At 53.4% G+C, this 19,923-nt stretch overlaps 1 protein-coding gene across 6 annotated transcripts in view; it reads left to right on the top strand.

The window, feature by feature from the left end:
• Positions 1 to 19,923, top strand: part of COL27A1 (collagen type XXVII alpha 1 chain) — a 137,135-nt gene that overhangs the window by 20,395 nt on the left and 96,817 nt on the right. For 5 of the 6 annotated variants that reach the window (XM_059142186.1, XM_059142189.1, XM_059142187.1 and 2 more), the window contains exons 4-7: positions 1,239 to 1,292; positions 5,377 to 5,430; positions 15,842 to 15,895; positions 17,207 to 17,260. In XM_059142186.1, coding sequence (XP_058998169.1) covers positions 1,239 to 1,292; positions 5,377 to 5,430; positions 15,842 to 15,895; positions 17,207 to 17,260 — 216 coding nt within the window. The remainder of the gene's footprint in view (positions 1 to 1,238; positions 1,293 to 5,376; positions 5,431 to 15,841; positions 15,896 to 17,206; positions 17,261 to 19,923) is intronic. The other variant, XM_059142188.1, reaches the window with a different exon arrangement.

Genomic DNA, 19,923 nt, shown 5'->3' with positions numbered 1-19,923 from the left:
ATGAAGTGGCAAAACTGGAATTTGAACGAAGTTCAGCCCTCCATTCAGTAAGTCTGCTTGGCTGCCTCCCTTCCATGCTGCAGGGTTAGGCCTTTCTCTTGTGGGAAATAGGGAGCCATTGAATGTCGTTGAGCAGGAGAGTACTTTGGGAAGATGAACAGGGCTGTGGTGAGGAGGACAGGAGGGGAGAGGAGGTGGACATGGGGAGACCAATGAGGGGGCTATTGCGAGTTCTCTGGGAGCAGTGATGAAAGTTGGATCAGGCTGTGACTCCTGAACAGATGGAACATTTGAGTGATGTTTAGACCCCAGTCATTGTGTTAAATGTTCACTATCTCTCATTTCATCTTTGTGACCGTCCTGTGAAGAGGGTATTCTTGCCCCCGTTTTAAAGGCACAGGCTGGCTGAAGAACTTGCCCAAACCCAGCTGGTAAGTGGCAGCACGGGGTTTGAACCCAGGCCTGTCTGATGCAAAAGCCTTTGTCTATACCCTATATGCTGTACGGCCTCTCCATGTGCACAGATACACCATGGGCAAATCCCTTCCCTGTTCGGCTCTGCAGAGAACTTGGCTGAGCTCTGAGGTCTCTTGCTGTTTTTTTTTTGTTTGTTTGTTTGTTTTTTAAGATTTTTTATTTATTTGTTTGACAGAGATTACAAGTAGGCAGAGAGGCAGGCAGAGAGAGGAGGAAGCAGGCTCCCTGCTGAGCAGAGAGCCCGATGAAGGGCTTGATCCCAGGACCCTGGAATCCATGATCTGAGCGGAAAGCAGAGGCTTTAACCCACTGAGTCACCCAGGCGCCCTTCTTGTGTTTTATCTTATCAGACATTTAACTGAGCCCTGGGGAGAGAGAATTAGATCCTTTGAGGAGACCATGGTCTAGTGGGAGAGACAGGCTTTGGGGCAGACAATTCCCCAAATAATATATAAATAAGAAATGGAAAGCAGGGACTTGACTCAAGCTAGGGGAGGGATCTGGGAAGCCTTCCTGGAGGAGGTGGCACCCTGGGTAAGTTTGCTGAGTGATAAAAGGCAAAAACTTCAAAGACCGTGAAACAGCAGCTGCAAAGGCCGGGAAGGCCCAAAGAGCATGAGTTCCTTAGGCCACAGAGAACCCCTCTCCTCAGTCGTGGAGTATCCATGCCCAGAGCTCTGGAGATGCTTGTGGAACGGCTGCTTGAACCCATTCCCTGCTGCCCCATGGCACTGACGCTGTCTTCTTGCTTTTTCTTTCAGGGTCCCCCTGGGCTGCCTGGGCTCCCCGGACCCCCGGGTGCACGGGGGCCTCGGGTAAGTGATCACACGCTGTCCTTTGGGTCTCCCGCTGGCTCTTTGGGGAGCCAGTGCCCCCGAAGTTTTAGACTTGCTGTGTGTCCCCAGACTGTTTCCTGCCTCCCCCCAGCACCCATTTTTCACTTTGTCCATTGGCGCGAACTCAGGGCTCTTTGGGGGCGCTGTGTGGACGGGCATGCCATGGGGACAGCAGTGACCTCTTACAGGGTCTCAGGTGTTCGTGGTGGATATCACCCTTGGCAGCCTGGAGTGGAGAAGGTGGTTTCTGCCGACCACATTCTTCTGAGCTAATGGGTTTCAGCGTTCGTCCAGGAAAAAAGCTGCCTTGGGAGGACTTGACCCTTGTGTCCCTCCTCCTAACTCCACAGGGCCATCCTGGGGTGGGGATGCCGACACGGGCAAGGTAGCGGGGGAGCTCCCCATGCCAAGAGGTTTGATCAGAGGTGGCCCTGTGCTCTCTGGGCCCAGGGCTCTGGAATCTGCTGTCTGAGAAGGATGGCTTCGCAGGACTGCAGCGTCAGAGAGGAGCTGGCCTGAGCCTTGGTGTGGAAAAGAACTCCCATGTTATGCCTTGCATGCTCTGTTTGAGCCCCTCTCCCCTGCCCCAGAACCCCTGTGCACCAGGATAATCATTCGCATGTTGGGGATGAGAAAGCCCGAACATATAGGAAATGGAAGAGCCAGGATGGGAATCTCGTCCCTGAACCATATGCTGGCACCCCTGGGGGTCCTCTGGGAGAAAAATCTGTGCTTTTCCCAAGAGGGCTCAGACCTGTGACGCCTGGCACCTGCACCCAGGCTGAATCAGCCTTTCCCACGCTGGGTGCCTGGCAAGGCTCTGGCAGAGACAGCTGCCTGGGGCATATTTTTAGCTCGGAGCCCAGCGGATGGTTCTGGTTATGCAATTACTCCAGACCTGGCCCTGTGCTCTCTGGGCCCAGGGCTCTGGAATCTGCTGTCTGAGGCAGCATTTCCTCCTGGCTCCAGAGTCTCCATGGAGGACTTACCCAGAGTTGGGGACCCCGGAAGTACCAGGGTTCCTGCAGCCTGGGTGCAGAACGAGGCCCTTTGACTTAGCAGGCAGTTTACCCTTCCGAATGCCTCCTCTGCACCTTTTCTAGGTCGGCCTCTTGCCCTGACCTGGCGTGCCCTTCTTTGTAAGCTCCTTCTCCGTCCCCTGCTGAGATCAAATGCCATCTCGTTTGCTGACGACCGCCCCCTTCTCTGAGTTCCTGCAGCAGGTTTTCGCTGCTCTGGATGGCACGGATGACTTTCCTAAAGCTCACGCAGACCGCTGACCTCTGTTGGCGGATTGCGTGATCTCATCCCACCAGCCCAGCCTTCTCAAGAAATGGGTTCCGACGTCGTCCCCATGCTTCTAGATGAGGAAACTGAGGCTCAGAAAGGTTTGGTTACTTTGGAGAAAGTCAACCAGAGTGTCAATGCTAGAGCTAAGATGGAACCCAGACAGTCTGATCCCAGAACCTGTGATCTTAACCATCTATCGCACTGATTTCTCTCTCTACCCAAACAAGCCCCTCTGGGCCAGAGCCAGGCCCTGTTTCTTTCTCTTTCTCAACACGCTGCCTAGCAGGGTGCCCTGCACCCAACAGGTGCTAGGCAAATGGTTACTGAGCAGTTCTAGTCTGGGAGTCAACAACCTTTCCCCCCAGAAGCTGTGTGATCTTAGACAAATCCTTCCCTTTTCTGGGCCTCAGTTTCCCATCTATAAAGCATGGAGTCCGCTCAGGAAATGCCAAGGCATTTTCTTGGAACCGTGTTTCCAAGGTTCTTCCCAGCTGTGAAATTCCTTGAGTGAGGGAATGCCTCTCCCATCCTCCTTCTCGGGCTTTCTGTGTGCTCTCCCTCCCCACCACGCACCCCTCCCCCTCGCCACCTCCCCGCCATCATCCTGTTTCTAGGCTGGAAATTCCATAGATCATAAAATTCCAGAGATAGTAGAATGCGAAAAGTAGACCTTCCCAGCTCCTCTCTGCACGATGACTGCTCTGGGGCTCAGGGAGTGGCAGGGCCCTACCGGAGGTTGTCCAAAGCTCAGTGGCATCCCCCTTCCTACCTCCACATAATTCCCCAGCCTGTGTAAGGATGTTGGGGAATCCCTGGGCCCTCCTCATACCCGGCTTTCTGGGCCGCAGCATTTATAGTATTGGTCTGCTTGGCTCCCGGTCAACTATGTGCTCCGTTTCTTTGTAAGGCAGTGGCGGGAGAGGGATGGGGAGGTGGGGGGGGGGGGCGAGGAAGCAGGAAGCCCCTGCTTCTACAAGCTACAGGCCGGGTGGGTAGCTGAGCACTCCAGCCCACCATTTTTGGGGCAACTGGGGGCACAACTGAGGAGAAGGTAGCCACCCTTGGCCTCCCACAGCCCATGCCTGCTTCTGGAGTGTTGGTCAGGGGCCCCTTCTCAAACACGCCTCCCCATATTAGGCCCAGTTCAATCTGAGCTCTGAGGTTAGACCCCAGGAATCTGGGCTGGGGTGAGCATCTCAGGTCTTCCATATTCCTTAAAGACCGGCGGGGTCCTAGCTACTCCGAGGACTGTCGGGGAGAGTGAGGCTGGGGAAGGGGGTTGCTCACAGATGGTTCCAGGTCCCGTCCTTGTGCTGGAAGACCGTGTTGGGTGGAATGCTGGAGAGGGCTGGAGAGCGGGTTACTTTAGAAGGAGGGTCCCCCATGACACCGTTGTCCGTTCCCCAGGCCGAGTGAGCTTCGGAACACTGTTCCTTTTCAACGTGTTTAGAGAAGGGGAGGGTCCCTGGGCAGGCATCGAGGAAGAGGGAGGTGTCTTGGATGGAATGTGACAGGCTGCAGCTGGAAAGTTGGCCTCGGAGAGGGAGGAAGGAAGCAAGTTCATACACAGCCAGCCAGATGAGTCAAGAGGAGCCAGTGACAAGGGCAGTGTGTCTAGAAGTTGGCGCGGTGGGGCACCTCTGGGCTTCTTGAGCCGTCTTTCCCCACCCCCCATGCTCCAGATTATTCCTGCTGGACAAAGACTCTGGGGAGTGACCCAACTCTTCAGGCTCTGTTTCTATTATTGGCTGCAAGACCCTAACCCAGGGCCTTTGCTGGAGAAAGTGGACATAACAGGCTCCAGCTATTCTGCAGGATTCAGAGAGGACCTGGGAAAATCTGGTGCCATGAATAAAGCCTGGACCCTAAGCCAGCAGGCCTGGGTCCCAGCCCTCACTTGGCCACCTCTCTGCTGTGTGACTTGGCCAAGACTCTTTGACACTCTGGGCCCAGTCTTTCTAGCTGCTTCAAGGCCCCTGAGGACCTGTCAGCTCAGAGCTCATAGGATCCTAAGGGAGAGCTCTCTGGCTGGGCTGTGGCCACAGGAGGGAGGCTCCTTTGTTCAGAAGGCGCCAAGTCCTCCCTTCACTGGGCTCTTGACTCCAAAGGCTCACATCACAGTCCCATTGGAGTCAAAAAGGAGCAGTGCCATTAGGCCAAAGTCCTAGAAGATCCACTGGAGGAGGTGGCATGTCAGCAGGACCTCGAAGGACAGGGCTGGTGGCAGTTGGAGGGAACAGATCATAAGGAAACGCCAGATGATGGGAATGGCACAGAGCACTGACGAGCAGCGGTGGAGGGAAGCAGGTAGCTAAGTCCACTTTGAGCCCAGGAAGCCAGCCTGGGAAGGGCTGCTGGGCCAGGGGGAGAGAGCCAGGAGGCAGTCAAGAAAAATCCAGAGGTTGAGGCCTTGTTCTCCGAAGTCACACATCGGAGGTTGACCTCTAGCTCGGCCCCTGAGCAGCTGAATGACCTGAGGAAGTTCTCAACCTCTCTGAGCACTGGCTCTGTCTTCCAAGTGGGAATAATGATAGTCCCTGCCTCTTGGGTTAGTAGAGTAAAATGAGGTAATGGATGGCAGGTGTTCACGGTGGGGCCGGGCATCAAGGGGGCCCTCCCTAAAAGTAGGCCGCCATGACAGTCCTGCTAAGAAGCTGAGAAGCTTCTGGCTAGCTGAGAAGACCCAGTGGGTGGAGGGCTCCTGCCAGGCATTGCTGTAGGGAGTGGCGTGACCTCCATTTTCCCTCATCTCTTTGTTTCTTTTCCCTTTCAGGGTCCTCCTGGGCCTTACGGAAATCCAGGCCTCCCTGGCCCTCCTGGAGCCAAAGTGAGTATTTGCTGTGGGGTCTGGGGATAGGGCCATGGAGGGGGGTGCTGGGGTTGGGGCTATGTTGGAGGTGCTTCCTAGGGGCCCCTGTTGGGAGGGGCTCTGTGCCATGGGCGCCCCCTGAGAGCCTCCCAAGTGGTAGGCACCATGAGGACTTGAAGTGTAGCTTCTGGTTGGGGGAGGGATTAGGGAGAGGAGGGCAATTGGAGCCTAGAGCCCCCTAGGAGAACAGGAAGACGGGTCATTTGCTGCCAAAGAGGGAAGGTCTTGCATGTCGGACTAGAGGCGGAAATTTTACTGGGTCTTCAGATTTATCCTGCGAGGCGTGTCATCTTTGGAGCTGGTGAGGAACATGGTCGTGTTTCGGAACGATGGCTGGATGTCGTGCGGATGTGGACAGGAGTTGGGGACCAGAGCAGAGACAGGGAGACCCTGGGGGTGGGGGAGGGGATAGGGAAGGGGTGAGGCTAGCCCAGCCAGCTTAGGGGTGTGGGAGGAGGGGAAGTGGATGCCTTCACGGTGTGGAGGGGGGTTAGAGAGAACGAAGCCATGGGTGAGCTATAGGAGACCAGTGACACCCTGGCGTTAGCCTCAGTGACCCGACCGGGCTACCCTGGAGAAGGAAGGTGAGGGCCATGTTCATTTGGGAACTGGGAGCCCTCCCAGGTGGAGATGATACCTGGACACAGACATTCTGGAGCTCTCTGCAGAGCACTGAGCTGGAGATGAGCCCTGAGGGGTGGAGGCGACCGCACAGATGCCACCTGCCCCAAGGAGCCCTCCTGGAATGTTTCAGTTAACTTTACCAGGAGACCACAGAGACCAGAGTGAGTGGCACCCTGAGTGGCCCACCTGCTGGGCCCCCAGCCCCGGAGGCCCCCACTCTGTTCCTGGCACTCCGGCAGCAAACAGGGCTGTCCAGGGCCGCACTTGGTATGAGCGCCAAAAAGTGTGCCCAGCCAGCAACATTTAGGTCATGGGGAGGTCTCCAGGAACGGCTGGAGACTGGAGGAGGGTAAAGCAGTTGCGAGGTCAGGGGAGCCAAGAGCACGGGGGCTGTGCTGAAGGGGCGTGAAGCAGGCCCAGAGGGAAGGCAGAGGGGTGCCTGGCTAGGACACCGCCTGGCCCAGTCTGTCCTCCGTGGGGTAACCCCGGTGGCCAGCCCCAAGGTCATTCTTTGCTAAGGCTGTTGGGCAGATGGAGTGTTTTAGGGAAAGCCATTAACCGACTGGTGCCCAGGTCATGCCGCCTCCAAAGGCCAGCTCTGGCGCCCATCAGCTTATCTGGGAGTTTGGGACACATGGCGAGGGCTGGGCTGGGGACCAGAGCAAGCTCAGAGACCTTGGGTGTCCCGTGGCCAGCAAGTGTCCAGAAGTGCTGTGGGGTTTTTTTTGTTTTGTTTTGTTTTGTTTTTTTAAGATTTTATTTATTTATTTGACAGAGAGAGATCACAAGTAGGCAGAGAGGCAGGCAGAGAGAGAGAGAGGAGGAAGCAGGCTCCCCGCTGAGCAGAGAGCCTGATGCGGGACTCGATCCCAGGACCCCGAGATCATGACCCGAGCCAAAGGCAGCGGCTCAACCCACCGAGCCACCCAGGCGCCCCCGAAGTGCTGTGGTTTTAATGAGGCGAATGGTGCAGGGTTTGATAGCTTAGCTGTCTTCCTGGGCAAACACAGACAAAAACAATCGCCTGTATGCAGGGCCTTACTATGGGCACTGTGCCCAGTGCATGTACTTGAGTCGCTTGTCTTCGTTTGATCCCCACAAAGACCCAAAAACATGGGAGGAGATTCCATACCTGTGTACAGATAGGGAAACGGAGGCGCGGGCACATTAAGGCACCGTCTAGGAAATGAATGTAGGACCTGCCCCCTTTGGGCTAGGCGGAAAGAAGGAGCCCCCTTGCTCCCCCTCTGCTCTGCACAGGACTCAGGGCTCTGAGGCCGTGGGGTCCTCCAAGGGCTGAGGACCCAGCTGTTCTGAACTGCCAGGTTTGCTCAGGAACACGCCATTCTGGGTCTGCTCCCGGACTGTCCTGTCTGGAGCTTCCCGCTCTGTCCCGCTCCCGCCCTGGCTTCTGCACTCTGTCCAGCTTCCAGATTGATTCCTTGCTTCTGTAGCAGCAGATGCTCCACAGGTCCCTCCTCCGGTCCATGCCGGCCCCGCACGGCAGGGCCCTAGCCCCAGGCCCGCGGCAGCCCCAGTCTGGCCCGTAGCCCACTCCCATCCCCCCACCAGCAGATGTGCTGAGGCAGGACGGGGGCCCCCCCAGCCGTTTCTCCCTCCATTTGGAGAAGTAGCTCTGGGTGCTGAAGGAGGCTTGTATCTGGCAGGTGACCCCTCTTCCTGAGGCCGCATAGGGCTGGGGCGTGTGGATGTGGGGTCTGCTGGACGGGATGCCTGCCTGCTTCTGCGTATAACAGAGAAGGGTGTGGGTTCCAGAAAATACACTGCAGTGGGAGGCTGCTTCTGCCAGTAGTGCTTGCATAAAGCGCCAAGGGGAAAAGCCATGCCCTTTGCCAGACACCTGGCTTGCAGCCTAGGAGTAAGCACAAATGCCCCCAGGACAGGCCAGTTGGGCGGGAGGCCCCAGTTGGCTGGGCTCAGGGTTGCCCTTGGGCTGCCCTTGATCTGAGGTGTGGCCAGGACAAGGTTAAAGCAGAGGCTCTCCCAGAGTGGAATTCCTGACTGAGCTGAGCTTGGCAGCGAATGGTCTATATCTGCACCCAGGGTATGATTCTGGGGAGAAGGTCCTCCCTGTGTCCCAGATCCATTGGGCCTGGGAGGTGACCTGGTGGGATTGGAGGGCTGGCCTCCCCCAGGCCCCATGCTGGCTCCCCCTCTTGCACACAATGTTGCCTTCTAGAGCCATCGTGGCCCCCCCCAACAAATCCGATCATCTCTTTCAGTTGGCAGATGTTTATTGAACACCTACTGTGTGCTGTTGATGGAGAAATCAGTCAGACAGAAGGGTGTGCCCAGGTGGCAGGGAGGCTGCACTCTGGCTGGACGGGTCACCGTGCGCTCATTGCTTCAGTGAGGTTATGGAGCCCTCGGGAGCTTATGGCCTTGTGGGATGAAGACTGAGTGGTGGAAGAGACCAGTGGGGTTAGGAGGATCTAGAAGGGGAGGAGGATCAAATGAAGGACTTGAGTCACAAAGACACCGAGGTGTCTTGCCCGGCATTACTGGCCACGACCAGCACTGGCAGAACTGCTTTGGGATCCTTGCTGGAAGACCCTTGTAGGGCCATTACAGTGTGACCCTCCTCCCCCAGACCCCAAGGCCTTACCCATGTGCCATAGACTGGTACACCCCATGTTCAGATCCATCAAGGAGAGAGAAGGTCAGCTCCCACGTGGGGTCAGGATCCAGGACTTTGAATCATGCCCCTAGGACGACAGCGCTGGCTGACCTCGGAGGCCCAGGGTTGAGTCACTGGATTGATTCATATCACCAACCGACCCACATGTGTTGTTGCAGGAAAGGGCAGAGGTTAAGCGCACAGACCCTGGAGCCAGATGATTGAAGTTCAAATCCCAGCTCTGTCACGTCCCAGTTCCCTGACTCTGGGTACATTATTTCAGCTTTCCGTGCCTCAGTTTCCTTACCTAGAAAATGGAGGGGAAGAGCCGCTGCCCCCTTGAGTTGTCACGAGGAGTAACCGAGTTACTTCGAGCAGTGCTGGCCCATGGAAGGGTCAGCTGTCAGTATGGGCAAGGCGTTGGCCCTGTACTGGGGCCCCAGCAAGGACAGTCCCTGCCCTCGTGGAAACAAGCTAATCCCACTGATAAATGCAGAATCATGTCGTGATCGTGGCTCCATGTGAGAGGCCTGGGATGCCTGCCGCAGTGCAGACTGGGCCGGTCTAGGAGCTGAGGCTCACCTTCCTGGAGGGCAGATGGGTCAGACTGAGGTTTGAAATGCACCAGGTGACAAGGCACAGGGGCAGGAGGAGGCCAGGTTGGGCAGCAGGCCTGGGAGGTGGTGGTAAGGCTTTTGGGCTTCATCCAAGCAGCAACAGGAAGACACGCAACGGTTTCTAGCAGAGGTGACATGATCAGATGAGGTCTGCAGAGGCCGCTGGGCAGCCTGAGAAGCAGGGCCTGGCTGGCAGCCAGCAGGGAGGCCCAGAGTGGCTGTGCAGGGGATGCTGATGTGCACCATGGTGCACGCAGGGGGGATGCAGGGCTGGAGGAAGGTGAGGGGCCCTGGGCTGGAGGCAGTCGTGCTCCAGCTATGCAGGAGGGCCAGGGTTGCCCATGCCAGAGGAGAAGGAGCCCAGCCCCACTCTTCCTGGCCCGCGGCTGCTCTACTCCTGGTGTGGCCTTCTCAGTGCAGTGAATTCCCCAGGATGATTAGGGGCCCTCTGGCACTGGGGTGCTGGGCAGGGGGAGAGGCGGGCAGGAAAGGAGCAGACTTGGTGAGCCAGGGGGCTGCCGGCAGAGCTGGTTGGGGCTGAGGTGGAGAAAGGGTTCTCAAGTCCCAGCCTTCACTTGTCCTTCCTCTGATGACAGAGGTGGGGCCTGCGCATTAAGGAACATGTGGAATAGTCTAGAAGGTATCAAGAAAAAAGTAAGCTGTCTGCAGTGACTCTGCCTGGTGATTGCCTTTTGAGGACTGGGCCAAGGACTGGCCAAGAGGCTTTATGCCCTTTGTGGGGTAGATGTTACCACCCCCATTTTACAGATGAAAACACTAAGGTCTAAGTGATGAAGTAACTGGACCAGGGTCACATTCGTGATAAGGGGCAGAGACAGGATTTGAACCCTCTGCTGCCTAACTCCAAAGCCTGTATGTGCTTTTTGCTACAAGGCAATTTTGCTCCATAGTACTATGGCCTTCCTCTGTAGAGTAAGTCACATATACATCATATTTGAGTATGTATATATTATAGATACAAGTTCTATATAAGTAGCACACATATATTTTTAATCAAAATAAAGAAATCAGAATTTTTATTTCTTAACCTATATATGTTAGCATACATGTAATAGAATATATACGTTAATATACATTTATAACATATTAAAATGCATGCATACAGACACAAAGATACAGATGTATCTACACGTACAAGCACCCATACATGTGTATGAGTCATTTAAAATATACCCTGCATTTAAGTGCTTTATGGGTTTGCCTGTTTTATTAGCAGTTGCCTTCTAGAACGATTGACCAGTCATGCTGTTGCTAGCCTCAGAGGAGGATATTTTTAAAAGTCACTTTATTGTTTTCACTTCAGTTCGTTGATCATCTAGAAGAAGAAGGCTTTTCTTACATCTGTTTGCCATTTGTATTTTATCATTTATGCATTTGTTTATTTGGGGGGTTGGGACACTGTCTTTCATTATGGATTTGTACAGTTACTGATATTTGCATAGTAAGAGTACACAGGCTTCCTCGGCCTTATGAGTGTATTTCAGTTTGGCTGTTTGCCTGAAGAGTATTCATGATGATATTCACAAATAAAAAGTTTTATCTTTTTTTTTTGGACTAACAATAACAGCCAAGACGTACTTATGAGGAACTTATGTCAGGAGTTTAGAGAGGGTTCCTCCCATATGTAAAATTTATCGTTCCTCATGTTTATACTTGGACACTTTTTCCCCACCACATGATCAGATAGGTATTCATTTATATTCTAGTAATTTCATAGTTTCATTTGTATTCTTTTTTTTTTCCCATTTGTATTCTTAAAGAATTTAAACCATCTGGTGTTAATCTTCATAGGGGGGTGGGTATGAGATGGGGCTGTAACTTTATTTTTTTCCCCCACAGTTAACCATTTATTAAATAACCTTGACTCTACTGCTTATCATATGATAGAGTGAGGTCTGTTCCCAGCCATTCAAATATGTTTCATTGTTCTGTTTGTATACTTTTTGCTAAAATACTACTTTACATGACATCTATGATCTTTTTGTGTCTTCTTTCCTTGTTGTTTTAAAATATTTCTGGCTCTTTATTCTGTCAGATGAACTTAATGCCCATCTTAATCATTTCCATAAAAACATCTTTGAGATTTTCATTGGAATTATATTAGATGTGTATATTAATTTGTAAAGAATTAGCAGTTTTATTTTTTAAAAGATTTTATTTATTTATTTAACACACAGAGAGAGATCACAAGTAGGCAGAAAGACAGGCAGAGAGAGAAGGGGGAAGCAGGCTACCTGCTGAGCGGAGAGCCCGATGCGGGACTTGATTCCAGGACCTTGAGATCATGACCTGAGCTGAAGGCAGGGGCTTAACCCACTGAGCCACCCAGGTGCCCAAGAATTAGCAGTTTTAAAATACATTTTCCTATCTAAAATCATAACATGTCTTCTCATTTGGTTGAGGTTTTTAAACATCCCTTAGTAAACTTTTATAGGTTTTATTGTATAAGGCCGGCACAGCTCTGGTTTTTGCTTAGGAATTTTATATTTTTGTTGCTGTTATGAGTGAAATATTTTCCCCATTCCATTTTCTAGCTGGCTGTCAGCTTCTGACAAGGACTGTTGACTTTTGTATTTTTGTACTTTTTGTGTTTATTTTATAACCACACCCTGTACTGTGATTTTATTGATTTTAACAGTATTTCAGTTAGTTCTCCTGTATTTTCTAGACAGGTCCTCATATTGCTTGCAAAAAAGGACATACTTTTGTCTCCTTTTCCTCAAAGGCTCATTGTCCCATTTGTTTTTCTTGCCCTATTGCATTGGCCGGAACTTCTAAACACATGACATAGTGATAGTGGGAGGCCCAGGCTGTCTTCAGTGGAAGCCCGTCTGAGCCAATCCCAGCCTTAGAGTAGTCTCTTGAGATTCTATTCATTCATTTGCTCATTTGTGAATTATTTTATGATGTCTCCTCTGTTCTGGGTACTTAGATTAGAGATGACCTATGCAGGGGACTTCTGGCCCAGAATTTCCCAATCCTTCACGATGTGTTTCTCCTTTGTGTCAGTCCCTCTCTAGATCTCGGCCTCTCTGAACCCTCTATTCCTCTGCCTTCCAACCCTACCTGCAGAAAAGGAGCTCAGCACAGTCCCCACTCCCACTATGTTTGTAGCATTTATGGCTAAGGATATACCTTCCCATATGTCTTCTAGTTCCCAGAGGCTCTGTTAACTTGTTCGGAGGGTGTACCAATCCCCACGCAGAAAGGGAAAGGGGTTCACCCTGGGTCACATAGGCTTGTTGGCTGGAGAGCTGGGTTGGCAACCAGGTTCTCATTTTAACCAATGTGTAAGCAATTAATTAGACTTACATATTCCTTCTTTCTCTCACTGGGGAATCTGTAGGAGTCTGGCTGGGAAGCCATATAGTCTTCTCCATCCCAGAAGTCACACCTTCACCTGACCAGGGGTGCTTCAAGCATCCCTGGAGTTGAAAGTTCATCTGCCTCCCTCCTTGACTTCCTCCAGCCTTAGCTTAGCTGGAGCTCCCTTCAGGGATTTCCCCTCTGTCTGGGTCAAGTTCTCCCTCATGTCCTCCTTATTCCACTTAACCCTGGATGGTAGTTTTTAATCTGTAGTGTATTGACAGGTAAAGAGCTTGGGCTCTGGAACCAGATCCTTTGCCTGGGTCAAAGTCCCATTTACATATTTTATGGCCGTGGATAAGTGAATTAACCTCTCTGTACCTCGGTCTACCCATCTGTGAAATGGGATGGTGAACGTTGATACCTCACGGATTTATGTGTCCAGGGCTCAGAAGAGCACCCAGTAAATGCTAGCACTGATTATCATTACTGGTCTCTGGTTTCTCCTTCGAGAGGCCCCCATGAACATGAACTGTGCCATGTTCCCCATGGTAGTGTTCTGTGTTCACCCCAAAGCTTGGCTCAGAGTAGATGTTCACTGTGTATTTGTACTTGTGGCTGTTGTACTTGGGTAGGACTTACCTCCTAAGCACTTTGCTAGCTGCTGAGAATGCAGAGAGAAATCTACCCATGACGGAAATGGCCCAGGTAGGGAGCCCGGAGAAGGGAGCAAGTCCATCATATCTTCAGTCTTGGTTTCCCCTTTTATAAAATGACAGAACAGGATACACGAAGGCCCACCCCCTGACTGCATCTCAAGCCCAGCTGCTCTACCAGCCACAGACCGAGGTGGGCGAGGGCGGGGTGGGGAAAAGCTGCTGTCCTTTTTTGGCCATTGGAATCCTTGGTAGCCCTGAGCTTGGCTTTGTATTTGCACTATGGACATAAAAGGCATTGGAGTGGGACTTGTGAGGAGCCAAGGGTGGGAGATGTATGTGGGGGCGGCCAAGGCAAGGTGGTAGGTCCCAGAGGGTGGGTTCTGCAGAAGTGACCTGGAGGGGCCCAGGTGGACAGGTGGTTGGTGTTCCAACAGGGAGGGCCTGGTCTCCCCCCAGGGATGGCTGTCACCTGGTCAGAGTGAGTGCTGGAGAAGCAGCCAGGCTTTTCATTCATCAACGAGTAAATGAGTGCTTTGAAGTCAGACTGAGTGGGCATTAGCCAGACCTGGAAGGACCTTGCCTCTTACCTGCATGTTACCCCAGGCAGTGACCCGGCCTCTCTGAACCTGGGGCTCAGTCCTGAATTGCAACCACTGGTGTTAAGAGGACGAATGGACACAGTGTTGGACATGGAGTTGGTGGCAGAGAGACCTGCCCTCTTTAAGGCTCCGTCCAGTTCGAGTGTAGTGGCTTCTCGTGGAGAGCAGTAGAGCCAGGATTCAGAAGGGCTGGGTTCCGATGAAGAAAGGGACCGAATGGGAGCTAATTAAAGTTGGCCAAACTACCTCTCCCATGGGTCACATCCATTATCTCACTGGGTCCTTGCCAAGAAACTCAAGACGCTGGCGGATGTGTGTGCGTGTGTGTATGAGAGCGTGCACCCGTGTGCCTGTGTGTGTTTGCATGCACCCGTGTGCATGTGTATACGTGACACACACTGTGCGTATGTGTGAGTGTGCCCATGCGCGTACACCTATGTGTGAGGGAATGCGTACGCACGTGCCTACATGAGAATGTGTGATGTACGTGCGCTTACCTGTGTGCAGGTGTGCGTGTGCCATCACGCGCACGTGTGCCGTGTCCGTGTGCGCATGTCTGTTGTGCAGTCCCCATTTTAAGGCTAGGAAGTGGAGGCTCAGAGATGTGAAGTGATTTGCCCGAGGTCCCTCTGGGATTCCCTGCCTTCAGCCCAGGGCTTGTGACTCAGGGCCCAGCTTGGGGAGGGAGTGTGGGAGTGAGCATGAGGGATAGAGATCAGGGGTTCTTGGAAGGTGACATCAGGGTGGACCGACTCTCCAAAGGACTGTTTTCTGAGTAACTGAGCCACGTTGGGCCAAAGGAGCAGGCTGGCAGCCAGGAGCCCTCGGCAGCGCCAGAAGAGAGAGAGCTGCTGTACCGCGCCGGTCCTGTCCCTTAGCCTCGTGCTCAGAGGAGCCAGGATCCTCACGACGGGGATTTTCCCATACGCTAGGCACAAAGGGTGCTTGTCTCTGACTGGGAACCCGCCGCTTACTGGTTTCTCCCCAGTGTACTGCCTATTCTAACTCTTCGGGTCTCAGGACCTCCTGGAACACAGATTTGGGAATGACAACTTCAGGAGTCTATCTTAGCTCTGCCTGGGCCTCAACATGGGGCCTCAGATCATCCCTTTCCTCCTCCTAGCCTCAGTTTCCCTAAGTGGATGGGGAGGAGAGTAATAACACTTCCCTTGCCCGCACCATCAGGCTATTGTGAGAATCTCGTGAGACCAGGGTACTGCACACAGTGAGGGGCTGTGCACGGATGTGAGAAGGTCTTACCACGCTGACCCTCAGTAAACGGAGAACAGCGAGGTGAGCGTACTAGAAATTCAAGAAGAATCGGGCATGCTTCCTCGATGCGTCTTTCAGGACCCCTCTGAGAGCCCAGGGGAACAAGTCAGGAGCCAGTCCTAGCAACACGCACGTGCAAGGATTGGTCCGCAGAGATCTACCAGCTGGTGGGGAGGACACCTTCCAGCTGCATTTTGGAAAATGTCTATAGTGTGGTGAATGCTACTTGAGGAACGGTTTTCTAGACGGCCTGAGCCAGGACCTGACAGCAGGGAAGTACAGGGCATGGCTGATGATGGGCAGAGGTCTGGCAAGGAGTAGAGGGACCCTGTGTGTGGGTTTAGCAACTGGAAAGGGAGCCAGGTTTGCAGAGGGTGGGTGGAACCAGATGGTAGAAGACACGGGACACCAAAGGAGGAGTTCAGAGATGTCATCGTGCAGTCAGTGGGGAGCTATGGAAGGTGTTAGGGCAGGGAAGAACGGAACTGGAAAAGACACACCCCCCGCCCCCAGAGGTATGTGACTGAGGGGGATGGATGGGAAGGCATTTTTAACAGGGGGCAGGACTTGGAGCAGAGGTTGTGGGGAGATAGCCTCTCTAGACGACTCTAGAAAGAATTATTTTTCTTTCAGGGACAGAAGGGGGACCCAGGGCTCTCACCAGGAAAGGCCCTCGATGGGGCAAAGGTAGGTTTCCAGGGACCCCAGCGTCGAGGACAGTGGGGGAGTGGACCGTAGGGAAACCTCCCTGACCCGGCAGAGGCCGCTGTGTGTCAGAGGCGGGAGGCAGCCAAGTAGCCAGAGAAGAGTGTGGTTTTAGTGTTTTGCCTTGAAGTCCTTCAGCTCTCCCTATGCCAAACCCAGAATCCTTCCCTGCACTTTCTTTGGGGGCGCAGCCCATAAGACTGACAGCAGCTTTTGCCTGTGGACACACCCTTGGCGAGTGATCCTTTGCCTAATGTCCTGCATTTCTGTAGGGCCCTCTAGGTGACCCTTGGCATGCAGAAGCTTTCTGCTAGCACACACCCAGGAAGCTTCCAACAAACATTCAAAATCGTCTCTGAGGTTAATTTGAGCCGACAGGTCTGGGGATTTCTAGGAGGTGGAAAAGGAGCAGGCCAGAGATTCAGGGCTCCCTATCTCTGAAGGGCTACGGGACCCGAAGTTTCTCATGGAAACTTGGACACAAGTCCAAGAGCCTTCCTGACAGACAGAACACGGCTTCTCAACCCAGCCTCCTGTGCTTAGGCACGTAGAAGCCACAGGTCCCTTTGATTTCCCTAAGACCTAGGTGGCTCACTCCTTCACATCCTCATGGGTCATTTTTTCACGCAGCAAACATTCGGTGGGTGTAAACATCCACGTGCATGCCCCTGTGCTCCTCATCGAAGCCTTGTAATACAGGACAGACGGGCCCGGCTTACAGATGAGAAAACAGAGAGGCCTCAGAGGCAAGTGGCTTGCTGGAGGTCACAGAGCTGGTCAGAAGCAGAGCCGGATTCGTATCCAGGTCTGACGAAGTCCAAGTGCCTGGGCTTCTCTCTTGCTCCCAGGTTGTCCGTTCTCAGGTCTCAGGGCAGAAATGCCCCCTACTGCCCACCAGGCCCAGCCAGGAGGAAGAAAGGGCAGAAGAGAAGGGGTGTCAGGACCAGGTCTCAGGACCTCATTCTCAGGAATGCAGACAGAGAGAGCAGATTGGAAAGGGACAGACAAGTGGTGTGTCCCCTGGGGCAGTGGTTTTCAGACACGGTTTTTAGTGTCCCTAGATGGTGTCTTGTGCCAACGTCCAGGGTATAAAATAGATCAAGGGGAGAGACTGGGTTAGTGGGGAGGGGCTGGGCTGAGCTGCCCACTGAGCTGCCCTCATCTCCGCCAGAGGCCTCCGGGCGTCCAGAAGTCCTGGTCGCAGACAGTTGGCCGAGTGAGGACAGCCTTGCTATTTCACGAGTGTCTCTGCTCCTGTTCCCCCTGCCTCACCCATATTTCTGTGTTTTGCAGGGCGATGTGGGCTTGCCTGGGCTCTCGGGGAATCCAGGACCTCTTGGACGAAAGGTACACCTTTTGTTTTCTATGGGTTGGCCTTGTGCAGTGGGCTTTCTAGCCTCCCGGCCTGGGTCTGCCATCCTTCAGGACTCAGCCATGCTCATGCCTATTCTAGACAGTCCTGGAATCCCAACCTTCCGTCCAGGAGCCTCCACTCTGCTCAAGGACCATTTGCCCATCTTGGTTATTTTCAGCCAGAAGTCTAGCCTCATGGATCAGGGCTTGTGAGTCTGGTTTGGAGCCTAGCACAGGGCCTGTGTATAGTAGGTGTTCCGGAAATGGGGGGGGGGGGACAATGCAGGCCAAGGGTCGACTAGTTTCTTAGGATTACTGAGGGGGATTCCAGGAGGTTCATCGGCCTAGAGCCGCGTCTTTGGCTTCTGCCCCGGCTGCCCGCTCTGTCTACAGTCACCAGCTCTCTGGACCATCTGATTCTTCTCTGGATAGATGCGGTATCTCCTGGCTCCATCTTGTCCTTGATCTGAGGGTCTCTGTGGCACTTGAAGCGTCATGTCTCCTGCATCTTCTCCACCCTCCATGGCCAGAGCAGGCCGGAGCCTACATCTGGAGAGGCCAGACCCAGACAGGAGTCTGTGGCTGTCTGTGAGCTGGGGAAACATGGTATTTTCTGGCTCAGAGAACACAGGGACTCCCTCTCCCTACTCGCTTCCCCTCTGTGCTCCAGCACTTTCTGATGGATGAGGTGTGAGTGGAAAAGTCTCTTTCCAGTGGCGGCTCGTAAAGCAGCCAGTGGTGGTCCTGCTCTGCATGGGGGTGGGAGTCTAGCAGGGGCGGCAGGAGATGGGAAAAGCAGGCTAGACCCACTCCTGCCGGGACTCCAGGGCTCCCTGTTCTCAGCAGATGTCCAGGAAGGCCCAGAGCCCCCATCCAAGAGGGACCAGCTCACCTGAGAAGGGAGAAGCATCTTTTCTCAACTAAGGAAGAGTCTCTGTGTGGATGGGAAACTTGCAAAGCCATTGACACGGAGGCCTCGGGGCCCCGGCTCAGGCAGACATGCAGGAGTTGGTCTGTGGCAGGCTGGTGGGCAGATCATGGTGCGGGGTGGGTGGGGAGGTGCCTCGGGGTCCAAGACAGGGACCCCTGACCACTCATGAGGACCAAGAGGAAGACCGATGGGTAGAATGGTACCTGGAATCATCATGGTCTGTAAGCACTCTCTCCTCCCATGAGTGTCTTCAGTGACAACAGCGGCCACTTTGTCCTGATGCTCTTAAGTGGCTTCTCTGCCTCGTCTTGTGTGGGGAGCCTTGGGGGAGAGGGGACACCTGGGTGACAGGTGAAGTCGGCATCCTCTTCTCACTGGCCCATTGACTTGGGGTGTCACCTCAGGGCAGCACCCATAATCCCATTCATTCATTTATTCAACAGAAGTGATTGAATCCTTATTATATGCCGGGAAGGATGCAAGGCGGGGAGCTGAGTAAATAGACAAAAATCCCTGTCCCCCCCAGAGCCTGCATTCTTGTGTGCGTGGTGGGATGACAGATACCGAAAAGAAAAACAGTAAAAATGGAAGGATAAATGGAAAATGGATAAATACAGGCAGGAGAAAGGGGGTTTTGGTTGGGAGGGTTCCCAGGTTAGGTCGTGTGGCGAATTAGAGGTGGCATAGGAGTGACTCTCCTTTGTCACATTGTGTCCTCACGATAGCACTATTAAGCCTCTCTTACAGCTGAGAAGACAGGCTCAGATCGACCTCATTCATTCATTCGCTTGATCACTCATTCTTCTAGCTGTTCAACAAATATGCGCTTAGGTTCCAGACTTACCCAGGTCAGCAGTGCTGGCACGGGTGTTGAGTGAATGCCAACGAGCTCACCAAGGGCCTCGTGGAGAAGAAATTCAGTAGCAGTGCCCCCTACCTTCCACCCCTGCCTCACTGTGGGTTAGAACCAGCTGGGGGCTGTGGGCAGGGGCTCTGGTCCTGTTGGTGCGAGTGGGATCCAGGTACAAGATTCTCATGAGCTGCTGAGACTGAGAGCTGCTGCTTTGACAGATAGACCCTGCAGAGTTGCTAAGCCGCAGAGTTGGAATTTGAACCCAGGTCTCTGACCTTCAAGCCCCTTCTCTGCCCAGCGCTGGCGAGACAGCTTTTCAAATAAGAGAGGGCCCACTAAGTGAAAAACAGCCACCCCGGCTAAGAAGGTCCTTTAGTCTGCCATCTGCCTGCAATGTTTGCTGAAGGCCTTTGCCGAGCCAACCCCCGAGGGCTGGGCCAGTGCACAGATCAGGCCAGACAGGCCTGGATAGAACCCAGCTCTGTCCCTTCTCCTGCTGTGTGAGCTTGGGCAAGCGGCCTCACCTTGCTGAGCCTCAGCTGGGATTCATGGAGAGGTCAGGTGAAATGAGATGTTCTAGCCCCAGCACTAGCATGGGGCTGGAACTGTAGGCACTGCATGCATGTTTGTTGAATGAATGAGTGATCGTGATCTTAAAGGAAAAGCGTTGAAGGTCTTGTCCATCTGGTACCATCAGTCATCTTGCCTAGTTACCAGGTAACGACCCTCCACTAGCCAAGAAGTCTACCAGAACCCTGTTTGCACACTGGGAGGGTGGAATCCTGTGCTGTCCCTGGTCTGACCATCTTGCCTTCTTTCCTTAGAACTGTGCTTCCCAACTGGGGGTGATTTTGCCCCGCTCCCAGCCCAAGC

The sequence above is a fragment of the Mustela lutreola genome, chromosome 12, assembly GCF_030435805.1.
Source record: "Mustela lutreola isolate mMusLut2 chromosome 12, mMusLut2.pri, whole genome shotgun sequence".
In the NCBI taxonomy this organism is placed as follows: Eukaryota; Metazoa; Chordata; class Mammalia; order Carnivora; family Mustelidae; genus Mustela; species Mustela lutreola.
This window is presented reverse-complemented; position numbering and strand designations above follow the sequence as displayed.